Source organism: Lissotriton helveticus, chromosome 1_2 (assembly GCF_964261635.1).
Source record: "Lissotriton helveticus chromosome 1_2, aLisHel1.1, whole genome shotgun sequence".
NCBI lineage: Eukaryota > Metazoa > Chordata > Amphibia > Caudata > Salamandridae > Lissotriton > Lissotriton helveticus.
In genome coordinates, this window is record NC_136058.1 from 360,608,948 (window position 1) to 360,632,069 (window position 23,122).

The following is a 23,122-nucleotide window of genomic DNA, read 5'->3' on the forward strand; positions in this document are numbered from 1 at the left end:
TGCGAATAGGCCGAAGGCAGCACAACGCGCCAAGATCCGGATGGCACCGAGGTGGTGTCTAGTAAGTTGTCGCACTGGTGTGGCCATCCAACAATGCTGAAAGTCGGCGTGGGGCGCCCCGTTGGCCTGTGAGTTTGCGTCAGTAGCGGACCGATGTGCGAATAGGCCGAAGGCAGCACAACGCGCCAAGATCCGGATGGCACCGAGGTGGTGTCTAGTAAGTTGCCGCACTGGTGTGGCCATCCTACAATGCTGAAAGTCGGCGTGGGGCGCCCCGTTGGCCTGTGAGTTTGCGTCAGTAGCGGACCGATGTGCGAATAGGTCGAAGGCAGCACAACGCGCCAAGATCCGGATGGCACCGAGGTGGTGTCTAGTAAGTTGTCGCACTTCTGTGGCCATCCTACAATGTTGAAAGTCGGCGTGGGGCGCCCCGTTGGCCTGTGAGATGGCGTCAGTAGCGGACCGATGTGCGAATGGGGCCAAAGGCAGCGCAACAATATTTTCTGATTTGAAGACACCACAAGGCGCTGAGATGCCAAGATCCGGATGGCACCGAGGTGGTGTCTAGCAAGTTGTGGCACTGGTGTGGCCATCGTACAATGGTAAAAGTCGGCGTGGGGCGCCCTGTTGGCCTGTGAGATGGTGTCAGTAGCGGACTGATGTGTGAATGGGGCCAAAGGCAGCGCAACAATATTTTCTACTATATTTTCGGAGTAGAAGACACCACAAGGCGCTGAGATGCCAAGATCCGGATGGCACCGAGGTGATGTGTAAGTTGCGGACGGATGTGCGAATGGGGCCAAAGGCAGCTCAACAATATTTTCTGAAGAGAATACACCACAAGGCGCTGAGATGCCAAGATCCGGATGGCACCGAGGTGATGTCTAAGTTGCGGACCGATGTGCGAATGGGGCCAAAGGTAGCGTAACAAGATTTTCTGTATGGAAGATACCACTAGGCGTTGAGATGCCAAGATTCGGATGGCACCGAGGTGATGTCTAGGAAGTTGTGCCACTGGTATGGCCATCGTACAATGGTAAAAGTCGGCGTGGGGCGCCCTATTGGCCTGTGAGATGGTGTCAGTAGCGGACTGATGTGCGAATGGGGCCAAAGGCAGCGCAACAATATTTTCTGACTGACACCACAAGGCGCTGAGATGCCAAGATCCGGATGGCATCGAGGTGATGTCTAAGTTGCGGACTGATGTGCGAATGGGGCCAAAGGCAGCGTAACAATATTTTCTGTATGGAAGATACCACTAGGCGTTGAGATGCCAAGATTCGGATGGCACCGAGGTGATGTCTAGCAAGTTGGTGTGGTCATCCTACAATGCTGAAACTCGGCGTGGGTCACCCCATTAGCCTGTGAGATGGCGTCAGTAGCGGACCGATGTGCGAATAGGCCGAAGGCAGCACAACGCGCCAAGATCCGGATGTCACCGTGGTGGTTTCATAGTTGAGAGGCACTTCATCTGCAGTGGGGCGCCGAGATCCGGATGGCACCGAGGTGATGTCTAGCAAGTTGCTGTACTTGTGTGGTCATCCTACAATGCTGAAACTCGGCGTGGGTCGCCCCATTAGCCTGTGAGATAGCTGTTCTTTGGATTTGGGCCTGGTCCACTAAAATGGCCCTGGGACACCTAAGAACTCGAACGCTCGATTTTTTTTTCCTTTCCTGTACATGCAAAAAAAGGTAAATGCCCGGTATGTTACACGCTTCATCTGCCACGATGAACTCTCCAGAGGAACCGAAAAAATATATAGTTGTGGTAACTATACCATGCATCGTCATATGGAGAGGTGGCACCAATTAATTATAGTGCTGCATAAAAGAGAGATTTGGAGGAGAACCCCTGACCTGCTAGTACATTCATCAAAGAAGTGGCACTGAGAGCTTCAGAGGCAAGGGAAACGGTCCCAAATATTTAGAAGAACTTTGGAAAGATTAAAATGACATGTTTAGATTGTGGTAAATTAATTTCATGTGGGCAGATGAGTGTTACTCTAATAAATACAGCATATGAACATCATCATAGTCGATGGTTGGTAGAGACATTTTGACTATATCCTGGACCTGCCCGTCCTCGCCCAAAATGGCGCCGGAATAAATGGGACTCGTAACTCCTTGTTGTGTACTGGTTGCAGAACCTTGAAATCACGAGATACGTATGCAGTTTTGAAGCACATGGCGGGCGGGGACGAGAATTGATTGAATATTTCGACATCCCTATTGATATTAAGTTCTGATGTGTTATTGATTACTGTACTGTTGAAAATTCGAATTAACGTCACCCATGGTACTTGCCCGCAAATGTATATCTAGATAATTTTATTGTAACTGGCCCTGTCGTATTTTAATTATAAAATGTACGTCCACCGATTCCGTAACTGTTAGACACCTTAGTTTTTGCAACCTAATGGCCCGCCCGTTACGTTCCTCTACAGTGTAAATGTCTATTCATCATATACGATTACAGTTTGCTCCGTGGCAGGTCCACGTGGTTATAGGCTCGTATTTGTATAATGAAATTTTCACAATAAAGGTTTTTAAAAGAAAACATGGTAGTAGTGTATACATTGGTAAAGTTTTTAATAATAGTCACTGTTTTAGAATCATTAAAAGGCAAGTGAAATAAAGCAGACCAATTACATGAAGGGTAAAAGGTATAATACGAAGGAACGCAGTAAAGATAAATGGTCAAGGGCTGTTGTGTTTTCTATTCCTGCAACATAAAGTGATCGATAAGAATCTCATATTCAGGCGTATCGGCGACTAAGACAGCAGGTCGACCCTCTTTTGCTCAACGGCTCCGTCATGGGACGAAGAAACGCTCTTTTTCTCGAAAAAAGAATATATTTTACTTGCAGGACAGTTGTAAAATTTCCGGGAAAGTACATTAGCCTGGAACATTATAACATATATTTAAGAGAAAATAATGTTCGGAAGTAATTAAAAGCGTAATTTTTAGGTGATATGACCAAGGCTTTCATCATTAGAATAAGAAAAGTAAAATGAACCAATGAAAAGTTTTATTAACAAGTCACATGACTTGTTATGCTTACGTTACGCGCTGCGCGCCCCGGATGACTTCCGGATGCGCTAACGCGGCGCGTCATATGACGCATTACGCGACAACGCAGGTCCAGAATATAGTCAAAATGTCTCCACCAACCAGCGGTCGAAACACAACCCCTTTCAGCAGGCTAAATAGTTCTGTTAAATGACAACAGAAAGGACAGGCAACAAGAACCATCAGTCAAAGAGGGGAGGGCTAGTTCTTCTCTACCGGGTTACATTGGGGCGCTACCGGAACTGATCGAATTGGTAGTCTACAGTGTTTCTGGATGTTTCAGACCGAAGCTGGGGTTAGCATGAGAGCAGCACCATTTCGTAGCTCCGTTGTGGCCATTCCGCAACCAATCATGGCAGCCGCTCTTTATCGTTATTTTGGGCGGGGTGGGTGGCGGAGCCGAGCTGTTTTGCAGCCATCATTGTGTGGAGTTCAGTTCATCTCACTAGTTTTGTATTTGTCATGAGGGGTTGTTCCTAATGTTTCTATTTTAGCGAGGTCAAAAAGAGATCCCATTAGTGGCCTACTGATTTTGCTCGATTCCTTTTCTTTTTTTTTACACGATTTTTCGTTATCTGCAAAGACTAAACAGAGTATTGCGACTCTGTGTTTGTTTGTAAATAGAGAATGAACCAAAGAGAACTAATTCTAAAACAGTAAATACTTGGATAACAATCAATCAAATGGAGAGAGAAGCAGGCACGACGGATTACAACGGGGGCAAAGGCCTGCGTTAACTACCTTTCACTATCTGCAAAGAGAGAGTACTCCTAATAGAAATGAGGGGGGGGGGGGGCACCATTCAAAGCAGATCAGTGTGCATAAACACGAAAATGTTTTCACTTACCACGTACTTGACATTCGACAGCTTATGATATTTGCTATTAAAAAACCATTGAAATTCACTGAAAAAACCATAGGTTATAGACCATATATAGTTAGGAATTAGCATTTACAAAACCTTGAAAATTCACTGAAAAACCCATAGGTTATACACCATATATAGTTAGGAATTAGCATTTAAAAAACCTTATTTTACTCACACAAAACCATTGAAATTCCATATATAGTTAGTTGCACTAACTATATATCGCGCACCCGCAATCCACTGCTGATCATGTCACATATTACATCATTCATGACATGGTCAGTGACATCACTGATGACATCACTGATGACATCTCAAATGACATCACTGATGAGATCACTGATGACATCTCATTTGACATCAATGACCACATCACTGATGATATCATTCATGTGACAATACAATGCATCTCCTCACGTTTTAATATAACCTCTGTTTCACCCAGTGTTAAATACAGAGTATAATTTTTGAAACCATTGACACACCAATACTAGTTACTACATACGTACTCACTGATTCCTACGTCTACACACACATTCACTCATTCACCCATACAATCATTCATACATACAATCACTCATCTTTACAACACTATCATATGCACTCATACACCTATACAGACACTTACACTCTGCCACTCATCCATGGAGTTACTCACACACCTAGTCAGTCCTGTAAAGAATCAATCACACTTCCATTTTCTTGTCTATACAGTTAAACATAGAGCACCTTACATTTTCAAACATATACTAACACATACTTACTTTCTTATACAATCATTGATACAAGTACACATTGATCTGCACAGTCACACACCTCCCAGCCAGCCACACACACACTCAGTCTCCTATACAAATACTTGGACAATCAATCAATAACCCATATAGTTAATCATATAGCTACTGATCAACACATGCAGCAGTTTACAGAACAACAGACATAATGATGCACAAATTAAGACAGTTTACTCACTAACCCATGCACTCAGTGAGACACATTTAATCACTCACTCATACATTCAGTCATGCACCTACTAAATCCTTCGTCCAGACACTTATACATCTACTCATTCTTCAATATGTAAAACATATTTAAACTTTACAGAAACACACAGTCACTGGATGATGTCATCAGTGATCTCATCAGTGATGTCATTTGAGATGTCATCAGTGATGTCATCAGTGATGTCACTGACCATGTCATGAATGATGTAATATGTGACATGATCAGCAGTGGATTGCGGGTGCGCGATATATAGTTAGTGCAACTAACTATATATGGAATTTCAATGGTTTTGTCTGAGTAAAATAAGGTTTTTTAAATGCTAATTCCTAACTATATATGGTGTATAACCTATGGTTTTTTCAGTGAATATATATATATATTGAAGAAAACCTTGTCGCACACTTCATAGCACAGAAAGGCTCGCACTACGGGATTTGGCAATGAAAACAAATTATTTGGGAACCCCTTTCAATTAGGGTACTCTTCTTCACAGCTAAATATTATGGTTGAACTTTCACATCATTGTTTCTAGTTTCTAGCTGATTTCTTACTTCCTCCCTTATGTACCATCCATTTCCTTCCCCTGAAGATACAGAAGCAATAACTTACCCCAAGTGCCTTTGGTTCCCCTCTGAGGAACCGCGTCTGAATCTCTGGACTTGGGCATGGAAGCTGGATGACAGAGGTACCCGGAACAGTTGTTAGTAGGACCCCATTGGGCATCATCACAGACGACGCCATTTTGCATCAAGATCTGAAAGGAAAGATTTTGCAGTGAGTTCATAAGCTGTCTTCTACCAATCTCTGCAGACATCATAAGAACAGGGTGTGGGATTTCATACTTGGAATAAACTTGAGGCTCAGTCCAGGTGCATTCTTGTAGAGTGGCGATTCCTGACTGTAGTAAACACGAGGAGAGGATGGACGGAGCACTGAAACTTTTCAGACACTCACCCCAGTCATAGATCTGGGTTATGTTATGTTATGTTAAATCTGTTTATATAGCGCATGGCTACCCCAGCAACGGGGCGTCCCAGCGCTTGTGGACATACTAGAAGACAGAACAGCGCAGCCAGTGAGAGTATATTAAGTGGAGGAGAACAACCAAGTTTTAATCTGTTTTCGAAATGGCATGTGGTTGGGGGTGGTCCGTGCCCTTAGAGGGATCGAGTTCCAGATCTTCGGGGCCAGATACCTAAAGGAGCGGCCACCGGCTCTACTCCTCCGGATCTTAATTGTGCGGGCAAGAGATAGATCCGCCGAGCGGAGGGCACGCTTAGGGACATAAAGGGAACAAAGTCCCTGCAGAATTTGGGGGCCAGCACCATAAAGAATTTTATGGGTTAGGCATAGAGTTTTAAAGTGGATGCATTGTTTGATCGGCAACCAGTGCAGGCGTCGCAGAATAGGAGAGGTGTGACAGATTTTTGGTAGTGCAAACAAAATACGGGCAGCAGCATTCTGAGCTCTTTGCAGCCTATTTATCACTGTCAGAGAGAGCCTAGAGAGAGCGTGGAGGAAGGACCATTCTCTGCCTAGGAAAGATGATTATAGGTCCGCAATGAGGCTCTATAAATCAGAGATTTAAATGGTGCAAACTTCCTTCTATGAAGGGAAAATTAGTGCTGCAGCCAACGCGCCTAGGGAAATCTTTAGGATAGCCAAATCCCTGATTTCACCTCCAGCTGAGCGTCCTACTGCTGAAGGGGCACAAGACCGCTGTAATGAGCTAGCTGCCTTTTTTTCCAAGAAAATCTCGACCATATACTCCTCATTTAGTAATCCTACGGTCAACACCCCCTCCGTCCCTTCTAAGCCAGCCGACTCTCCGGCTCTCTGCAAGCTGGATACAATTCCGCTTCTTGATGCCAGCAGCCTGGATGGATTAATCTCCAAAGTTTCTTCCGGCTCTCCTAATGACCCGGCACCCCCCCGGATCCTTGTCAAGGCACTGGACGTTATTCGTCCTGTTATCCTGGAAGCTTTAAACACCTCTATTGTGTCCAGGTCGGTCCCGCTTGCTTGGAAGTGTGCCATGGTGAGGGCGCTTCTCAAGAAACCCTCCTTGGACCAAAACAACTTGTCCAACTACCGTCCCATTTCGTTGCTTCCCTGGCTGAGTAAACTGCTGGAGAGGCACGCCAACAATATCTTAACAGACTATTTGGAGTCTAACTGTCTGTTGCGTGCCTCCCAGACAGGTTTTCGCCCTCAACATGGCACAGAAACCGCCATGTTGGCGGTCACAGAGGAAGCAAGAATGACTTTGGATCGGGGAGGAAAGGTGGCCATTATCTTGTTAGACCTTAGCGCCGCGTTCGACACGGTGAACCATGCCACGCTAGTACACCGACTGGCGGGCATGGGCGTGTCGGGCGCGGCGCTGGACTGGCTCACCTCCTTTCTGAGTGAGCGCTTTTTCCGGGTCTTCGAGGGTGAGATAGTCTCTCCTAAACATCCTCTCAGGTGTGGGGTCCCTCAGGGCTCCTCCCTGAGCCCGACCATCTTTAACGCCTACATGGAGCCTCTGGACAGGATAGTCCATCCCTTTGGTGTGCGTATAGTCACCTACGCGGATGATACGCAGCTGGTGGTCTCGTTAGACCACGCTGATGGATCATCCAACACCTTAGGCCCCTGTCTAGAGGCTGTTGCCAGTTGGATGCAAGCCTCCTGTCTCAAGCTTAACGGGGAGAAGCCAGACATCATTCTCCTCGGAAATCCCTCCCCCTCTGCTCTTGCACCCGTCTGGCCACAATGTCTTGGCGCTCCTCCTGTCCCCAAGTCCCAGATAAAGAGCCTCGGGATCTGGCTTGACACCGCCCTTGATTTCTCGGTCCAGGCTACTAAGACTGCGGCCACTTGCTTCGGACTCATGAGGATGCTCCGGCGGGTGCTCCCTTTGCTCCCTTTCCAGGCGAGGAGGATCATGGTCCAGGCCCTGATTCTCTCCCGCCTGGATTATGGGAACGCTCTCTACCTGGGAGCACCGGCTTCGGTTCTTCAGAGGCTCCAGGTCACACAAAACTGTGCGGCCCGCCTACTGTTCAATCTGTCCAGTCGGCAGTCGGCGAGGAAGGCTCTGAGGGACCTCCATTGGCTCCCAATGACTGCCAGAGTGCAGTTTAAAGCTCTGTGCATTATGCACAAATCCTTTCATCGTGTAGGCCCAGCGATTCTGCACCCTCTGGTCACGCCTTATGTCCCTACACGCCCCCTTCGGTCTGGTACTCTGCAGTTGGCCACCTCCTCTAAAATTAATAAAGCCCGTTGGGGTGGCCGTTCTTTTTCCCATTCGGCGACCAGACTTTGGAACGCCCTCCCCTTTGCCATCCGAGGAAATAGCAACCTCCTCTCGTTCAGAAAGGCCTTGAAAACGCATTTGTTTGCTAAATCCTGCTGATCTGCCCTGAGCCTGCGCTAAACCATTTTCTCTTCAAGCGCTGCGAGGCCTCAGGGCAGTTATGCGCTATACAAATGCAATTTTTCATTTCATTTCATTTCAGGTTAGAGCCAAGCATGAGAGCATTGCAGTAGTCTAGATGGGATAAGACTAGAGCCTGGACTATGATCTGATGAGTGGGAGGCTCAAAGAAACCGAGAATGGGTTTAAGGGAGCGTAGGCGACCATAGCAGGTACCTGCCACTCTTTTGGCATGGGTCTCCAGCGAGAGTGAGTTGTCCAGCATCATGCCCAAATTTTTGACTACCTCCTTAGGGGGGGGGCGAGGCCCTAATGTGGGAGGCCACCAGTGTTTGTCCCATTTCTGTGTTTCGTTGCCTATGAGAAGTATCTCAGTTTTAGATGAATTTAACTGGAGATAGTTCTGCGACAACCAGTTTGATATGGCCAGAATATCTTCCTGGAATTTGATTTGGTCAGCCACAGTGTTTTTAGAGAAGGTGAAAATGAGTTGTGTATCGTCCCCGTACGATATTAATTAATCTTGCGTTCCCAGGCCAACATGGCCAGGGGGTGGACATACACATTGAACAATGTGGGGCTGAGCGCAGAACCCTGCGGGACCCCACATTCCAGGGGGTGCCTGCTGGACAAGTACGGCGGGGCGTGCACCTGGAAGGAACGGTCAGATAGAAATGATGTGAACCAGTCCAGGGCACTCTCCCTGACTCCGATCTTCCACAGTCTCTCAAGCAGGATCCTGTGGGAGACCGTGTCGAAGTTCCGCGCTCAAATCCAGCAGAACCAGAGCTGAAGTCTCGCCCTGGTCCTTCGCCTCCCTTAGATGTTCTATGACAGCCAATAGAGCAGACTCCGTGCTGTATTTAGCACGAAATCCGTATTGGGACTCGTCCAGAATTCCGTTGGACTCCAGGTAGGTGGTCAAGATGGAATTCACATGGGCTTCTGCCACCTTGGCAAGGTACGGGAGTAAAGAGATAGGTCTAAAGCTATTCGGTCTATCATGTCAACATGGGTCCCGTGCTCTCCATGCCACTGAAGTCAAGCTATCCTGGCTGATGAGGACTGAATGCCCAAAATCGGTCCTAGGATGCTTGTTTCCAGTCCAGGGACGACCTGGCCTGGCAGTTCGGGCTGGACTGTTCCCATTAGGTGCAGGGTCAAGACTGATTTGCATATGGCTGGGTCCAAACTGGAAGGGCATGGTGAGCAAAAAACAATGGATTTAGGCTCAGATCTCTATACTGGGGTGAATGTACGACATTGCTCTGCATTCTGTACATCAATTGTTCTTTTTGCATATACCTGACTGTACGTAATTTTGACCCTCCTCTTAAAAACAGTTTGCAAATGTGCATTAGTGTTTAGAACACAGACCTATTGACAGGGTTTGAGAGAGTGCACCTGAGAGCAGTGTTTTTTCTCATTTAAATTACCTAGAGTATATTTCTATAAATTTACAGTTGCATTACATTTCACTAAAGTACATTTTATGTGCACATGGAGGCAGTGATTTGCCCAGAATCAGACCAATTTTGTGTCAGGTGTTCAAGCCTGTAATCAACACAAGCATTGACAAAATCAATAGGATGCACGTATGAAAACATTAATTCTCCAGTGTCTTGTATTCATGTAGTACAGCAGCTAGGCTTTGCAGCATGAATAAAAGTTATTTTTAAAAAGCGGTTTGACACTGCATTGGCTTTGGTGCACTGGGAATGGTGTCATCGAGGGGGAGCAGCTGCTCGAAACTGCTTGGCGGAGTCTGTGAGACTGGAGTCCCAGTCCACTGGTCCAAGTGTTTTGTAGGGATGCCGTGAGCAGATCCTCAGGCCCCTCAGCTTCCTGTTTCATGGATGGAGGTATCTGGGTACTTTCAGTTGTAAGCCAGTCCTATTGGCTTTGGCAGTGTTTGTTTCAATTAATGCTGTGGATGTATCAGTAAACTGGAAGTTTCTCTTGTCATCACACAATTTATATTAAGTTTGGTCATATTCCCAGACTATTATTTAGAGAAATTCCTCATAAGAATGGAGAGAATCAAACTTTCTTGTAGCTTGACTAAACTTCACACCTTTTTAATGCAGTCTGCACTAGAGTGTTTTACATGAGAACCAGGCTACTTTACACAAAGTCAGATTATTTTCCAAAATATTTTTTTTAGGAAAAATGAGATTACGTGATCTTCCCAGAGTCACAGAATGTTGAGCCAAAGCAGAGACTAGAACCTGGTGCCTCAGTTCCAAAGCCGGCAGACCTGGCCATTAGATCACATCTCTCCACCCTAACAGCTTCTCTAGAGCCTGTCATAGATGCAAGCAGGCCACCAAACGGAGGTGCAGATCCAAAACTGAAGCATTCAACTTCCACAGGTTAAGGTGTTTTTATCATTTTAACTTAATGAGTCAAAGAACATCTAGAGTGCTGCACTTTAGGCACAAGACTCCAATGTGACAGGGACGTTTTATGTTTGTATGGGGCTTTAGCATCTTGCAGGTCCTATATAAACAAGGCAGGGGGGATACACCAAGGACCCTCAAAGGGAATAATAGACTTTAGTTAGTTAACTTATAGTCTGAATGCCCTTGCTTTGTGGACTTTACCCCCTTTTACGTCTACACACTCGTTACCACTAAAATCACCCTTATCCTCTTTACCTCTACACACATCTAAACCCTAAAATAGCCTTTACCCCTTTACCTATACCCATCCCTAAACCTTACATTACTTTTACCCCCTTTACCTATACCCACCCCTTAAACCTAAATCTATTGCCACTGTATAATTTAAAACTTCTTTCCATTTCTTACGAGAAATGGGTAGTTCATCCTTGAATACCTTTGATGGTGAATCAAGTTGCATTTTTACAGCTAGAGGCCAGGAGAGTGTGTTGGTAAGTAGCAATGACATTAACACTACCAGATGAGTATGGGAGCAGGCTTATATGATCTAAGACATAGACAATATAAATTACTCTAATGCCCTGGCAAGAACTGATGCCAACAGTATTTTAATTATAACTGCTTGTAGTGTAGTTCCACTGAAAATATTCCTTACTGTAGCCAGTCAGTGTAAAATCCACACAGAATAAATCTACCTCCAAAGCGACAATTGTGAGGCTGGATCTTCCATACACTACTCGTGATGGATAGAAAACAAAACTTTGATGGAGAGCTGATAGCAAGGAACCGCCCCCGCAGCCTCGCCCAATCAACTCCACTCCTTTAATACAGTGGAGACTGTGGCTGATCCTCACTCAAATTGGGATGGTTTGGCTTCGATGGGCCCGATTCACAGAATGAACTTAAGACTCAATCCTAAACTTACTACTATTTTGGTATTCACAGAATGCACTTACTACTTTTTGTATTCACAGAAGTTAGGATTTTGCCTTAAGTCTGTCTTAAGTCTGTCTTAAGACAAACTTAAGACAAAATCCTACCTTCTGTGAATACCAAAAGTAGTAAATTCATTCTGTGAATACCAAAATAGTAGTATGTTTAGGGTTGAGTCTTAAGTTCATTCTGTGAATCGGGCCCTAAGACTCCACACAGGATTGGCGTATGTGGCACAATGCACCTCCCTGAATTCCACCCAAAACTTCCAGTCAGAGGCAAGTGGGGACTAGTGTGGCATGGGTCCTAGGGATTGCGCACTCCCCCAGGAGACTCTAAGGAACATGTGGGCCACCACTACTAGGACACAGCAGCAACATGGGATCCAGTATCCCAGAAAGTGATGTTTAAGGGTGACAGAGACTGTTATTCTGGATGCGGCTCCATCTTGACAGATTTAATTATCAGGTTAAATAAAATGAAGACTTTGCTAACTTGATTTTTTTATCAAAGGCTTTACAACATAGTCCTTCTCATTTCAAATATTTTTTATCAAAGAAGAAATGAATCACTTTACAGTAAATTTATAAGGGCGTATACGGTAAGTTATCTAAATCAGGGCACTGGTCAAACCATTTGGAAAGATACGTATATATATTAAAAAAGGTACATGTTGAGTCCCTTATAGCTTAGGAAAAAGAAGAGGGAGTATGAAAGAGAAATCAAGAAAAAAGAAAGAAGTAGATAAAAATAGAGGAGGATGCAGGATCATGTAAGCGATCTCCACTAGAACCTTGAGAGCTCAAGGGGGATTTATCTTTTCTAGGTATAGGTCTAGTTTTGATCACTAAAGACGGAAGGACTTGTTGTTAAAAGTAGTATTGTGTATAGTATATCCGCATTCCTAATAAAACAGACCCATGCCCATCATGTATGGTAGGAAATGTTATTGTAGTTTTTCCCCTTGGAGATTATGGCCTTTATACCAATTGAAAGCAAAAAAGATTCTACCAGAGACGTGTCTTGCCAGAACAGGCATGTACTCCTAATGTGACTATCAAATGAAGTAGGGACAATATCATATTAAAAATGACAAACAGTGTGGACTCCTAACATAGAGACCGTACATATTTACAATAAAATATTAATCCCTTCGACGCTTTAATCTTCAGCATTTTTTTCCAATTTCCCCCCCAAAAAACAAACTTTGGCTGAATTTTGGCTAATTTATGGGTCCCCTCCAAGGGAATAAACAAACCCTGGGTACCTTTGAAATCCCCATGATGTTGGAAGAAAAGGATGCAAATTTGGCGTGGATAACTTATGTGGTCAAAAAGTTACAGAGGCCTAAGCGCAAACTACCCCAAGTGGCCGGGGAGGGGGGGGCAAGCAGCGAAAGGGTTAAGTTGTGCATGTCACCCACGGGTTGGTCACAGTGCCAGCAAGCAGCTGATTGTGAGAGCCCTTGTTTTTGTAATCGCTCAGTGGTCCATTAAGATCAATAAGCAGCCCAGAACTTACATTTTGATATAAGGGGGGAACTTCTCTGACGCAAAAAAGAGTCCCAGATGTTGTTCCACGATGTCGAGGGAATAAGTTCAGTATTATGTTTAAAACAAGAATCCTCTCATACCTGCTGAATCTGAGCCATCTCGGATTAGGAAATGTTTTATAAGGTTCTGTAAATTATTGACACAGTACGAGTCTTGGTAAAACGTTTCTCAAGAAAGTGTAAGTAGTCTACCAGGTGCCGGTGTCTAATGTTAGTTTTAAGAAATTATAGAAATCCAATGGCTGTAGGCGGAATATTTCTTTCAACATTGCAACAGATATAGGGTTACAGGTTAATGCCAGGTCTGGTGACTCAGTGGGCTAATGCGTCCACTGCAGGGGCCTGTGTTCGACCTCATGGTCACCGGTTCAAAGCCCGGCGAGTCCACTCAGCCTTTCATCCATCTGAGGTCGATAAAATGAGTAACATTGAGTTGGGTGACAATACACATCTGTTATTCAGCGCCAAGATACCTGTGGGTGAATGTGTGCTTTACAAATACATCTTATGTTATGTTGAACCATGTCTCAAACTGAGAGAAGACCCAGGGATGTCCATTCTCTCCAGATTGACAAGATAGGATCTAAATGTATGGCATTATTAAACTATAAGGAGGCAAATTCTGAGCCCATAATTTTGTGAAGAAACACTGGCTCGGGTATTTTATAGCTAAATCAGAGTCCTTAATAATCTGTAAGGCTGCAAGACTTTGAAGTGTTTAATTGTCAAAGTGTTAATGTCCCTAAGATGGTTAATCAGATCTGAATCTATATCGACCCATGCCAGATGGTTTTTGGGTGAAGCCACCAGATGGTTGGTCTGGCCAGAAATACTATTTGATCATTCCTAAAACTAGGAAGATTTAAGATACCAGAATATGCTCAAAATTAGGAAGGCAAGATGGCGACCGTGTGAGACGGTCGAGAAGCAGCTCGTGTGAGGAGGAGCGCCATGGAGGATTGAGGCCCTTGACTTTCCCCACAAAGTTGAAATTTGGATGTGACAACCAAAAGTTCGAGTCTCCGATGCTGTTTTGATAGAGGAGGCAGAGAAAAAGAAGAGTTATCGGAGTGAGCGCGGCTGGATGAAATTGACCTGCAGTCTGCCGCTGGAGCGGCTGCTCCGGGAGCTTGCACAGCTGACACGGCGGATCAGAGGCGGCGCTGTCATTGGACCACGAGCGGAGGCCGCGGAGCTCACAGAGCTCGCGGAGTTTGTAATCAGCCTGGAAGCTTCACGGAGTTTGGCTTGGAGGCAGCGAACTCGACTGAGGAAGAAGCTCCGCGGAAACCAAAGGAAGACAGCGTTCAATCTATCGTCTGGCGAGAAGGGGCGGACAAGGAGCACTCTGGAGGACATCGGAGTTGTACAGATTGAGGCGGAGGCAGAGACTGCTGTCGAAACCGGCGATTTCCCAACCGGTAAGGAGACATTTGGGTCAGAGGAGAGGCGGAGGGCAATAATGGCTCCTAAGCAGAGCGCCGTTGCAAAGGCGGCCGCTAGGAGGAAGGCAGCGGCAGCGGCAGAACAAGCAGATGTATTGGATATTGATGGCAGTAAGGGGAAGAAACAGGGCTCCCCACAAGTTAAAAAAGCAGTGCAGCAGGGCTCCAATAAAGGAAACCTGGATAGTGTGGGCACTATTCCAATATCGGATATATTTCAAAAGCTTACCAAGACTAAAGACTTAAAAGAACAAAAGGAAGACAACATACTGGCTGTCCCTGCCACTCCTATTACCCCTGCTCCCCCCGATACCCTTGCTGTTGCTGGTAATGAGGTGGCGTCTCTGGTTACGGCTGCAGTGGAAGAACCCGCTGAGCAACCAAGTACAGTAGTAATGGGGGTAGTTGAAGACCCATTGGAGTTGACAGCGGGAGCTCAGCTGGGGGAAGGTGATTCAAGTCAACCTGGCTTAGAAAAAATTTTGGAGGATAATACTGGGGGGAGTAGCTGCAGCAAAAAAGAGGCATTGAGTGAGGCATTTTTCTCAGTATCTGAAGGTGGGGAATGGTCGGAGGACGGTGAAGAAAGTTCGGGACAGGAAACCAGTGACATAGAGACTGGAAGCGATTTGGAACTCGAGGAAAACAGTCCTCCCAACACAGCAGTAAAAATGGTGGGGAAAGCTAAAGGTTCTAATCAAAGAAAAGATGTAATACAACTAAATGCCTCAGCAGATAGCCCAGAAGGAGACTCAGCACAAATGTCACTCTTGGAGATCATTCATCAGGAAATATTGGCCCATAGGGAGGAGACACGGCAAGAAAGTCGGAGATCACAGGCGGCGGTTAGAAAGATGCAAGGGGTGGTGAGGAAACTTACTAAGGCCTGTGTGAACTTGGGGGAACGAGTGACCAATTTGGAAGAGAGAGTGGTATCCACAGAAGCGGATGCCGCAGAAGCAGTTGATAAAGTTGACAGTCAGGCAAAAAATATTACGGACATTCAATGGAAACTGGAGTCGTTGGAGAACAGATCGAGGCAAAATAATCTACGTGTCCTGGGAATTCCGGAGGGGGCCGAGGGGACAGACATGAAAGGTTTCATTGTAAAATTGTTTTCATCCGCCTTCGTAGAACTAAAAGATTGGGATTTTGATAGGGAAATTCAGAGAGCGCATCGCACTCCATCTAATATCTACAAAAAGGCCAAAGAAGGAGATAAACCTAGGGCGATATTAATTTTTCTGGGTAATTTCAACCTCAGACAAGCAATCTTTGAGAGGGCAAGGCCTGATAAAAAAAAAACAGTAGATGATTATACCTTCTTTGTCCGCCCGGATTTTTGTCACATTACTGTTGAGAGGCGTTGGAGGTTGCGACAAATGATAAAACCTTTTCAAGACAAGGGTATGCAGGCATATCTGATTAATCCTGCCCAGTTGAAAGTAATCCAGGATGGCAAAGTATTCTATTTCTCCTCAGAGATTAAGGCCAAGGAGTTCCTGCAGTCATAGATGGTGTATAGGGAGTATAGGGAGTACTAAATTGTATTAGGAAATTTGCGTAATGAACCATTGAAATACTTGTAGGGGGAGGGTTCAAACTTTTTGGGTGAGATGTTTTCACTGAGGGGTGAATGGGGGAAAAAAAAAAAAAAAAAAAGGCTAAGGAAAAAAATATAAGAAGGCGAGGGGTCTAGAAAAAGCATAAAATGTTTGAAGCGGAATTCTTCTCCTCACACAGCTGCAACCATCACGTGCACAGACCCAAGGTCTGAGCGCCTCTAGTCAAGCGGGGGGGGAGAGGGGAGGCCCTGAATTGGAGCCTCGGAGGGGGAGGGTGAGAGTGCAGAGGGAGGAGTGGGTGGGGGTGGGGAGGGAAGGGGGGGTGAAAATAAAGAAAAAATTTGAGATGGAAAGGAATAATTTTCAGATTGATAACAGGTATTTGGACATGAATTTTTGGGAGAAAGGTAAACTTGTAAAAAATGTCAGACATTAGAATATGTAGTATAAATGCTGGGGGGCTAAATGACTGGAAGAAACGGCAGAGAATGAGTCATCTGGTGAGATCAAACAATATTGACATAGTTTGTGTTCAGGAAACTCATATACCCTGGAATAATAGGAAGGTCTTAGAACTGTATGGGTTCACCTTGATCGGGTGCTCCACCCAAACAGCAATGACAAGAGGAGTGGCTATATTAGCTAAAAATTATCTGGGCGGTGCTAAACGTATAAAAACGGATGGATCGGGTAGATGGATTTTAGCAGAAATGAGTATGGGGTTTACATTATGTGTAATATATGGACCGAATGAGGATGATCCTACAGTGTTTGATAAATTAGAGGAGGAATTGGCTAATTGGTCAACCCCAATGATAGTGTGTGGAGACATGAATATCTCTGGGGATTGGCAATTGGGGATTACCTTTACAGGCCGCAAACGTAAGGTCAATACAGCAATTAGCTCCATGTTACAATCCCATGGCTTGTTGGATGTTTGGGGAGAAAAGATGCCAGGTGATCGGGGTTATACGTATTTCTCTCATCCAGCGCAAAAGTATTCTAAGCTAGATTATTTTTTTATCACACAAGAGGAGATAGGCAAGGTAAATATTCAGAAATTACCGAGAGTAATTTCTGACCACAACCCGTTGATACTGGATTATAAAAGTCCCAGGGTGGTTAGGAAAATATCTAGATGGACTTTTGAGAGAAAGTTACTAAATGATGAAAGATTCTTAAAACATATGAAAAGATGGACAAAGGAATTCTTTGATTGCAACAGATACAGTGCCTCCAGGAATGGGGTTTGGGAGTCGTTCAAAGCCGCATTAAGGGGGGAGACGATTAGTTGTTCATCGAGAATCAGGAAAGAGGATAAAAGTAAGATAGATAAACTTACAGCAGATTTGGCAGTGAAAGAGAGATACCACGTTGATGAGATAATAACTGGCAAGGATAGCAGTGAGACCTTAAGAAATATGGTTAGGATTAAGGGGGACCTTTTAAAACTAATTACCCAAAAGGAGATTTGTGAATATCAGACTCAAAGAGCTAGGCGTTATGAGACAGGGGAGCAAGCTGGGAGAGCACTGGCATTGCGCATAAGACAGGATATGAATAGAAAGAAAATTGGTAAGATGAAATTTAACGGGAGAGAGTATAATGACCCAAAATCCATAGTACAAGTGTTTCAAGACTTTTACCAAAAGCTATATGACCAGGAGCCAGGGAGGGTGTCCCATAGACAAGACCAATTTCCCATAACACCTAGGGTTGGGGAGGCGGATAGAGATCGATTGGAAGCGAGCATAACAAGCGAGGAGATAATGAATGCTTTAAGTGAACTGGCATCGGGCAAAGCAGCTGGCCCAGATGGAATTCCAATCGAGGTCTATAGGGCTCTGGGTGAAGAAATTCTGCCAGTTTTTGTGGATCTTTTTAACGGAGTTATATGCTCAGGAACTATCCCTGATACGTGGAAGCAGACTAACATTGTGGTATTTCACAAAAAAGGGAAGCCAGAGGATAATCCCGGGTCATATAGACCAATTTCATTGATAAACACAGACGCAAAATTATATTCAAAAGTGTGGGCTAAGAGACTAGGAGGGATTATAGGTCATCTAGTGTCACCCTGGCAGCATGGGTTCGTCCCAGGGCGAGGTACCACCGAACACACAGCCAGGGCTATTACATTATTCGATGCTGTTACGGCTGCCGGGGGTGATATGGCTATGATTTTATTGGATGCCGAGAAGGCGTTCGATCGGGTTGTATGGAATTATATGTGGGAGGTGTTGGAGAAAAGGGGTTTTGGGGAAAACTGTAGGAGAGGTATTAGGGCTATGTATGCGAATCCGGTGGCTAGAGTCACCACCATGGGGCTCCAATCAGAGGAGATATCGATTAAAAGGGGCACACGTCAGGGCTGTCCGTGCTCACCTATTTTGTTTGCCTTATACATAGACCCTCTGATTAGGAAAATTGTGGCGACGGAGAGAATTTCCCCTGTGATATCTCATGGTTATGCTACTAAGATCTTAGCATATGCAGATGATCTAGCAATAGTTACAAATAAACCAGATATTGCAATACAAGAATTAAATAATTTGGCTCAGCACTTTGGTATATATTCAGGATACAAACTTAATACCGATAAAACAATAATAATTTGTACAAAGAACATTCTGAAAAAAGATCAAAGATATGTTGATGCGGCAATTTATTTAGGAATTAAAATCAATGCTGATGTGGGTAAAATAACCCAGGAAAACTATCTGCCAGTACTAGTGGAGATTGAGAAAGAACTTAAAAGGATCGATGTTTTACATCTCTCCCTGATCGGACGAGTTAATGTGATCAAGATGACAATGTTTCCAAAATTGCTGTATTTATTCCGTGCTATTCCACTGTTAATAGATGAATCCCTGATGAAAAAAATGGAGGCAGTGTTTTCAAAATTTCTCTGGCAGTATGGGAAAGTTAGAAGGTCATTGGCTAAATTGTCATTACCATTAGAGAGAGGAGGGCTAGCAGCTCCTAATCTAAGGTTATATCATTGGGTATGTCTATTGCTACATATGAAACATCTACTATGTGTTAAATTATCTGATGACTCCCCTAGGGTTCCTACAATATACGAATTGGTAGTCGGTGAAAAAGCCAATGGAATTCTAACCCGGGAAGTGAGGGCTCAATTTTTTAAGAGAAGCAAAAGTAATGTCATGTTAAGTGTATGGGGGGTCTGGAACTTAATTTTGAAATTTCTTAAAATTCCTAAAATTAATGGAATTATTGACCTGTGGGAGTCAACTCCATTCATACATTTGGGTCAGAACAGAAATAGTGCTCTCTGGAAAAGGTTGGGTATTCTGCATTTGGGGGATGTTATGAATAAGGAAGGGATGTTGGGATTTGAGATTCTACAACAAAGATTTGGCATCTCAGCGAATCACTGGATGCTGTACAACCAGGTAGAACAATCGGTGAAATCTATAAGACCCAGGATCTCTATTCAGGAGGTCAATCCGATTGTTCAATACGTAAAGAATGGGGGTAGGAAGATTAAAATAGGTTATGGTTTTCTGCTACAGGCCATGGAAGATGATGTTGTACAGGTGGAAAATGCTTGGGCTATTAAAATCGGGGACCCAAATGTAGATTTGGATTATGCATTGGCAATGAATAAGAAAATTTTAAGAGCAACTAATTTAAAAGCTCAACATTATAAGATGATTTTTAACCTATACTACACACCGGCGAAACTATATCAATGGGGAAAAAGGGAGACGGACAGATGTCCAAGGTGTGATCAAGGCCCAGCAGATTTAATACATATGTTTTACTCTTGTCCAAATTTAAAACCGATCATAACTGAAATGGAGAAGTTTTTATCGGGGCTGCTAGAAGGTCAAATTCTTCTATCCCCAACGACGGTTTTAATTGGCAGGGATGAAAATCTTAATATTACTCAGGATGCCGAAGCCTTTGTATTCGTGTGTGTTGCGGTTTTAAGAATTTTAATAGCGGCTGCCTGGAAAGACCCAATAGCACCTACATTCCAGATATGGCTAACCAGATTGTTAGGGATTCATAATATCGAGGATTGTCTATATAACTTTAAGGGGTTAAAGAAGAAAGACTTTGGGAAAAAAATTTGGGCACCCCTTAGTAATTGGAGGGAAGCAAGAGGATGAAATGGACTATATGTGAATTTAATAATAAGAAGCTTGTGTGCGGCTAAATGTTGATCTTTTTAATCCTCTTTGTATTGTGACATTTCTTCTAAGTGTTTTACCCAATTTTTTAATCTACACCTGTTTTTGATTTTCTTGTTGTATTCTAATCCATCTCATTAATAAATAAAAAATAAAAAAAAAGGAAGATTTAAGATACCTTGAGATTCATTTGCTTGCAATTCTGACAACTAAATCCTAGCTTTCTTACTCCTCCATATAAAAGATGATAATATTGCATTGACTGACTTGTGGAAAGAAGTGGAAAGGGAGGCTGGAAATGTGCTTAAGAAAAAAACTAAGTTGTGGTACAAGCATCATTTTAACTGTTTCAACCCAACCAAACTATGTGATACATTTTGGGGACTATGCGTAGCTTAGCTTTTTGATTTTTGTCAGTAAGGTTTCTTCTATATGGATCCTGGTAGTTTCTATTGAGTCTGCAAATTCAAGACAAAGGTATTTAAATATAATCGTTTGCCATTTTAAATTAGATATGGTGGCTATATGAGGTAAACTAAGGATATTTAAAGGAAAATTTCAGTTTTTTCTTTGTTTAAAGAGTATCCCGATACATAAAAATTTCCGGGACAGCTGTATCCGCTTTGGTAGAAAAGATCAAAACATCATCACCATAGGCCGCCAACATTTTGCAGCCACTCTTGAAAGGGCAAGCTTAACTTTATTATTAATCCTGATGGACTGTAGCAATGGTTCAATTAAAAACAAGAAAAGGAAAGGAAAGGAGACAAAGGGCATCAATGCCTGGTACCCTGTAACAACCAAAAGATAATCGACCGTTAAGCTTTATACCCGCCGATGGTTTCTGATATTCCGTTTGTGTAAAACGATTAAGTAAATTGAACTTCTATATAGCACGCTTTACAAATGTTCTGAATGATTGACTTCTCATCTCCTCCCTCCTCACTAGTCTCCTCGTGCATGCATCAGACTACCTTCACACTCTCAAGTCATCCCTCTGTCTCCCCTTCTTGTGTAGCGTCTCTCTTGTCTCACCTCTCATTCGTGTCCCTTCTATCTCCGTTTCCTTTCATGCTCCACACTCTCCAGTTTGTCTGACTTTCCCTTCCCTTCCCACCTTTGAAATCTCTCTTTATCTTTCTTTGTTTCTCTCTCCCTCAGCCCTAGTGACTCCTGTGCAAAAGTGGTCCCAGACTTGTATCTCAAAAGACTGTTTGTGTGAAGGGATTGTCAGACAGCCTTCCGTCAATTCCTATCAGAAGCTAAAATAGAGAGGTCGCACCAGCCCTTGTAGACCAGAGGGCGTCACTGCCTGCAAGCGTCATCCCCCGTGCAGATTCTGGAAACTCAGACTCATCTGCGAGCAGGCCGCGGCCCAAATAGGTACCAGCCCAGAGCCTGTGTTTAAGTCTATAAGACGAATCATGTTATTTCTTGTCCTGATGCTCTATTTCCTTGATGCTTTTTATTGCCCTCTATGATGCCTCATTATTGTGTTCGGTATATGGTTTTTGCACTCGCTGGTGCCATATTATTGTTGTGTCTGGATACCCTCGCAGGCGCCCTACTATTGTCCTATTTGATGCCTTCTTATTGCCCCTGTGATGACAATATAACCCCTCTGGTTTGCTCTGCTGCCCTCTCGGATGCCCTGTTATTACCCCATCTGAAGCACCACATTTGTACTCAGTCTTAGACGCTCTGTTATTGTCTTATCTAATTTGCTATTATTCCTACCAGTGATGCTCTGTAATTGACACCTCTATGGCCCTATCATTGCCCTTTCTGATGCCATGTTAACCCCCCTGATGCCTAGACGGTCAGAATGGGGAGACCCTGCCACTAAGATTTAAATAAGGTCCTGAATAGGAATATATGATGTTACCACGAATACAAGTTCCACGCATGGCAATACCACGCGAATTTTAGTTCGCAAGTGGCTTTACCACGCTGGAATTTGCAACGAAGGATTATACCACGCATTTTAACCTTCGTTTAAACACAAATAATAAAGAATATTTTCTTACCTGACACCTTCCCGTCTTTCACGAGCAGCCCGTACTTCCATCCACCATCGAAACAAGCGTCAAAACACGTCTGCCAAAATTAAAAAAGGACTACTATTTTGACGTAACGGCACGTCTTTGGGGGAGGCACTTTCCTTTTACCTCGGTGGTACTGAAGTGCGTTTTTTTTAAATTTAATTAACCCGCTCCTTTGTTTATTTTTGGGGGGGAGACCCCCCCAGGCCCCCCCAGCCCCTCCCCCAGCCGACCCCCGCCAACCCCCCAATCCCACGCTGAACAACTGGAAGGAATTCCACGCCTCCCCCTAGCCAGAACGTATATGCGTGGTAAAGACTGTCGTTGAAGGCATACGCGTGGAAAAGACGTTTGCGAGGTAAGTGCCTCGTAGTAAACGTCACGCGTAGAAAAACCTTCGTTGAAAATGATGTTTCCCCCTGAATAGGGATCCTAGAATACAAATGGAACAACGGAACTACCATTCAGAGCCAAACATCAGACCAGTCAATCACGGATATATTTTTTATTTATTATTTATTTTTATGGTTTCAAAATCTCATATATTGATATTACAAAAGATAAATATAAGTTCATTGTTCAACAATAGATGAAAACACACATATTCAATACCGCATGTGATGTCCCACAAACACCGTACAAATCTCATACTCACA

General features: G+C 44.1%; 1 protein-coding gene across 4 annotated transcripts in view; it reads right to left on the reverse strand.

The window, feature by feature from the left end:
* The window catches only part of LOC144805362 (membrane-spanning 4-domains subfamily A member 4A-like), a 201,056-nt gene that overhangs the window by 143,332 nt on the left and 34,602 nt on the right, over nucleotides 1-23,122 (reverse strand). For all 4 annotated transcript variants that reach the window (XM_078671962.1, XM_078671961.1, XM_078671959.1 and 1 more), the window contains exon 2: nucleotides 5,553-5,697. In XM_078671962.1, coding sequence (XP_078528088.1) covers nucleotides 5,553-5,684 — 132 coding nt within the window. In that variant the 5' untranslated portion in view covers nucleotides 5,685-5,697. The remainder of the gene's footprint in view (nucleotides 1-5,552; nucleotides 5,698-23,122) is intronic.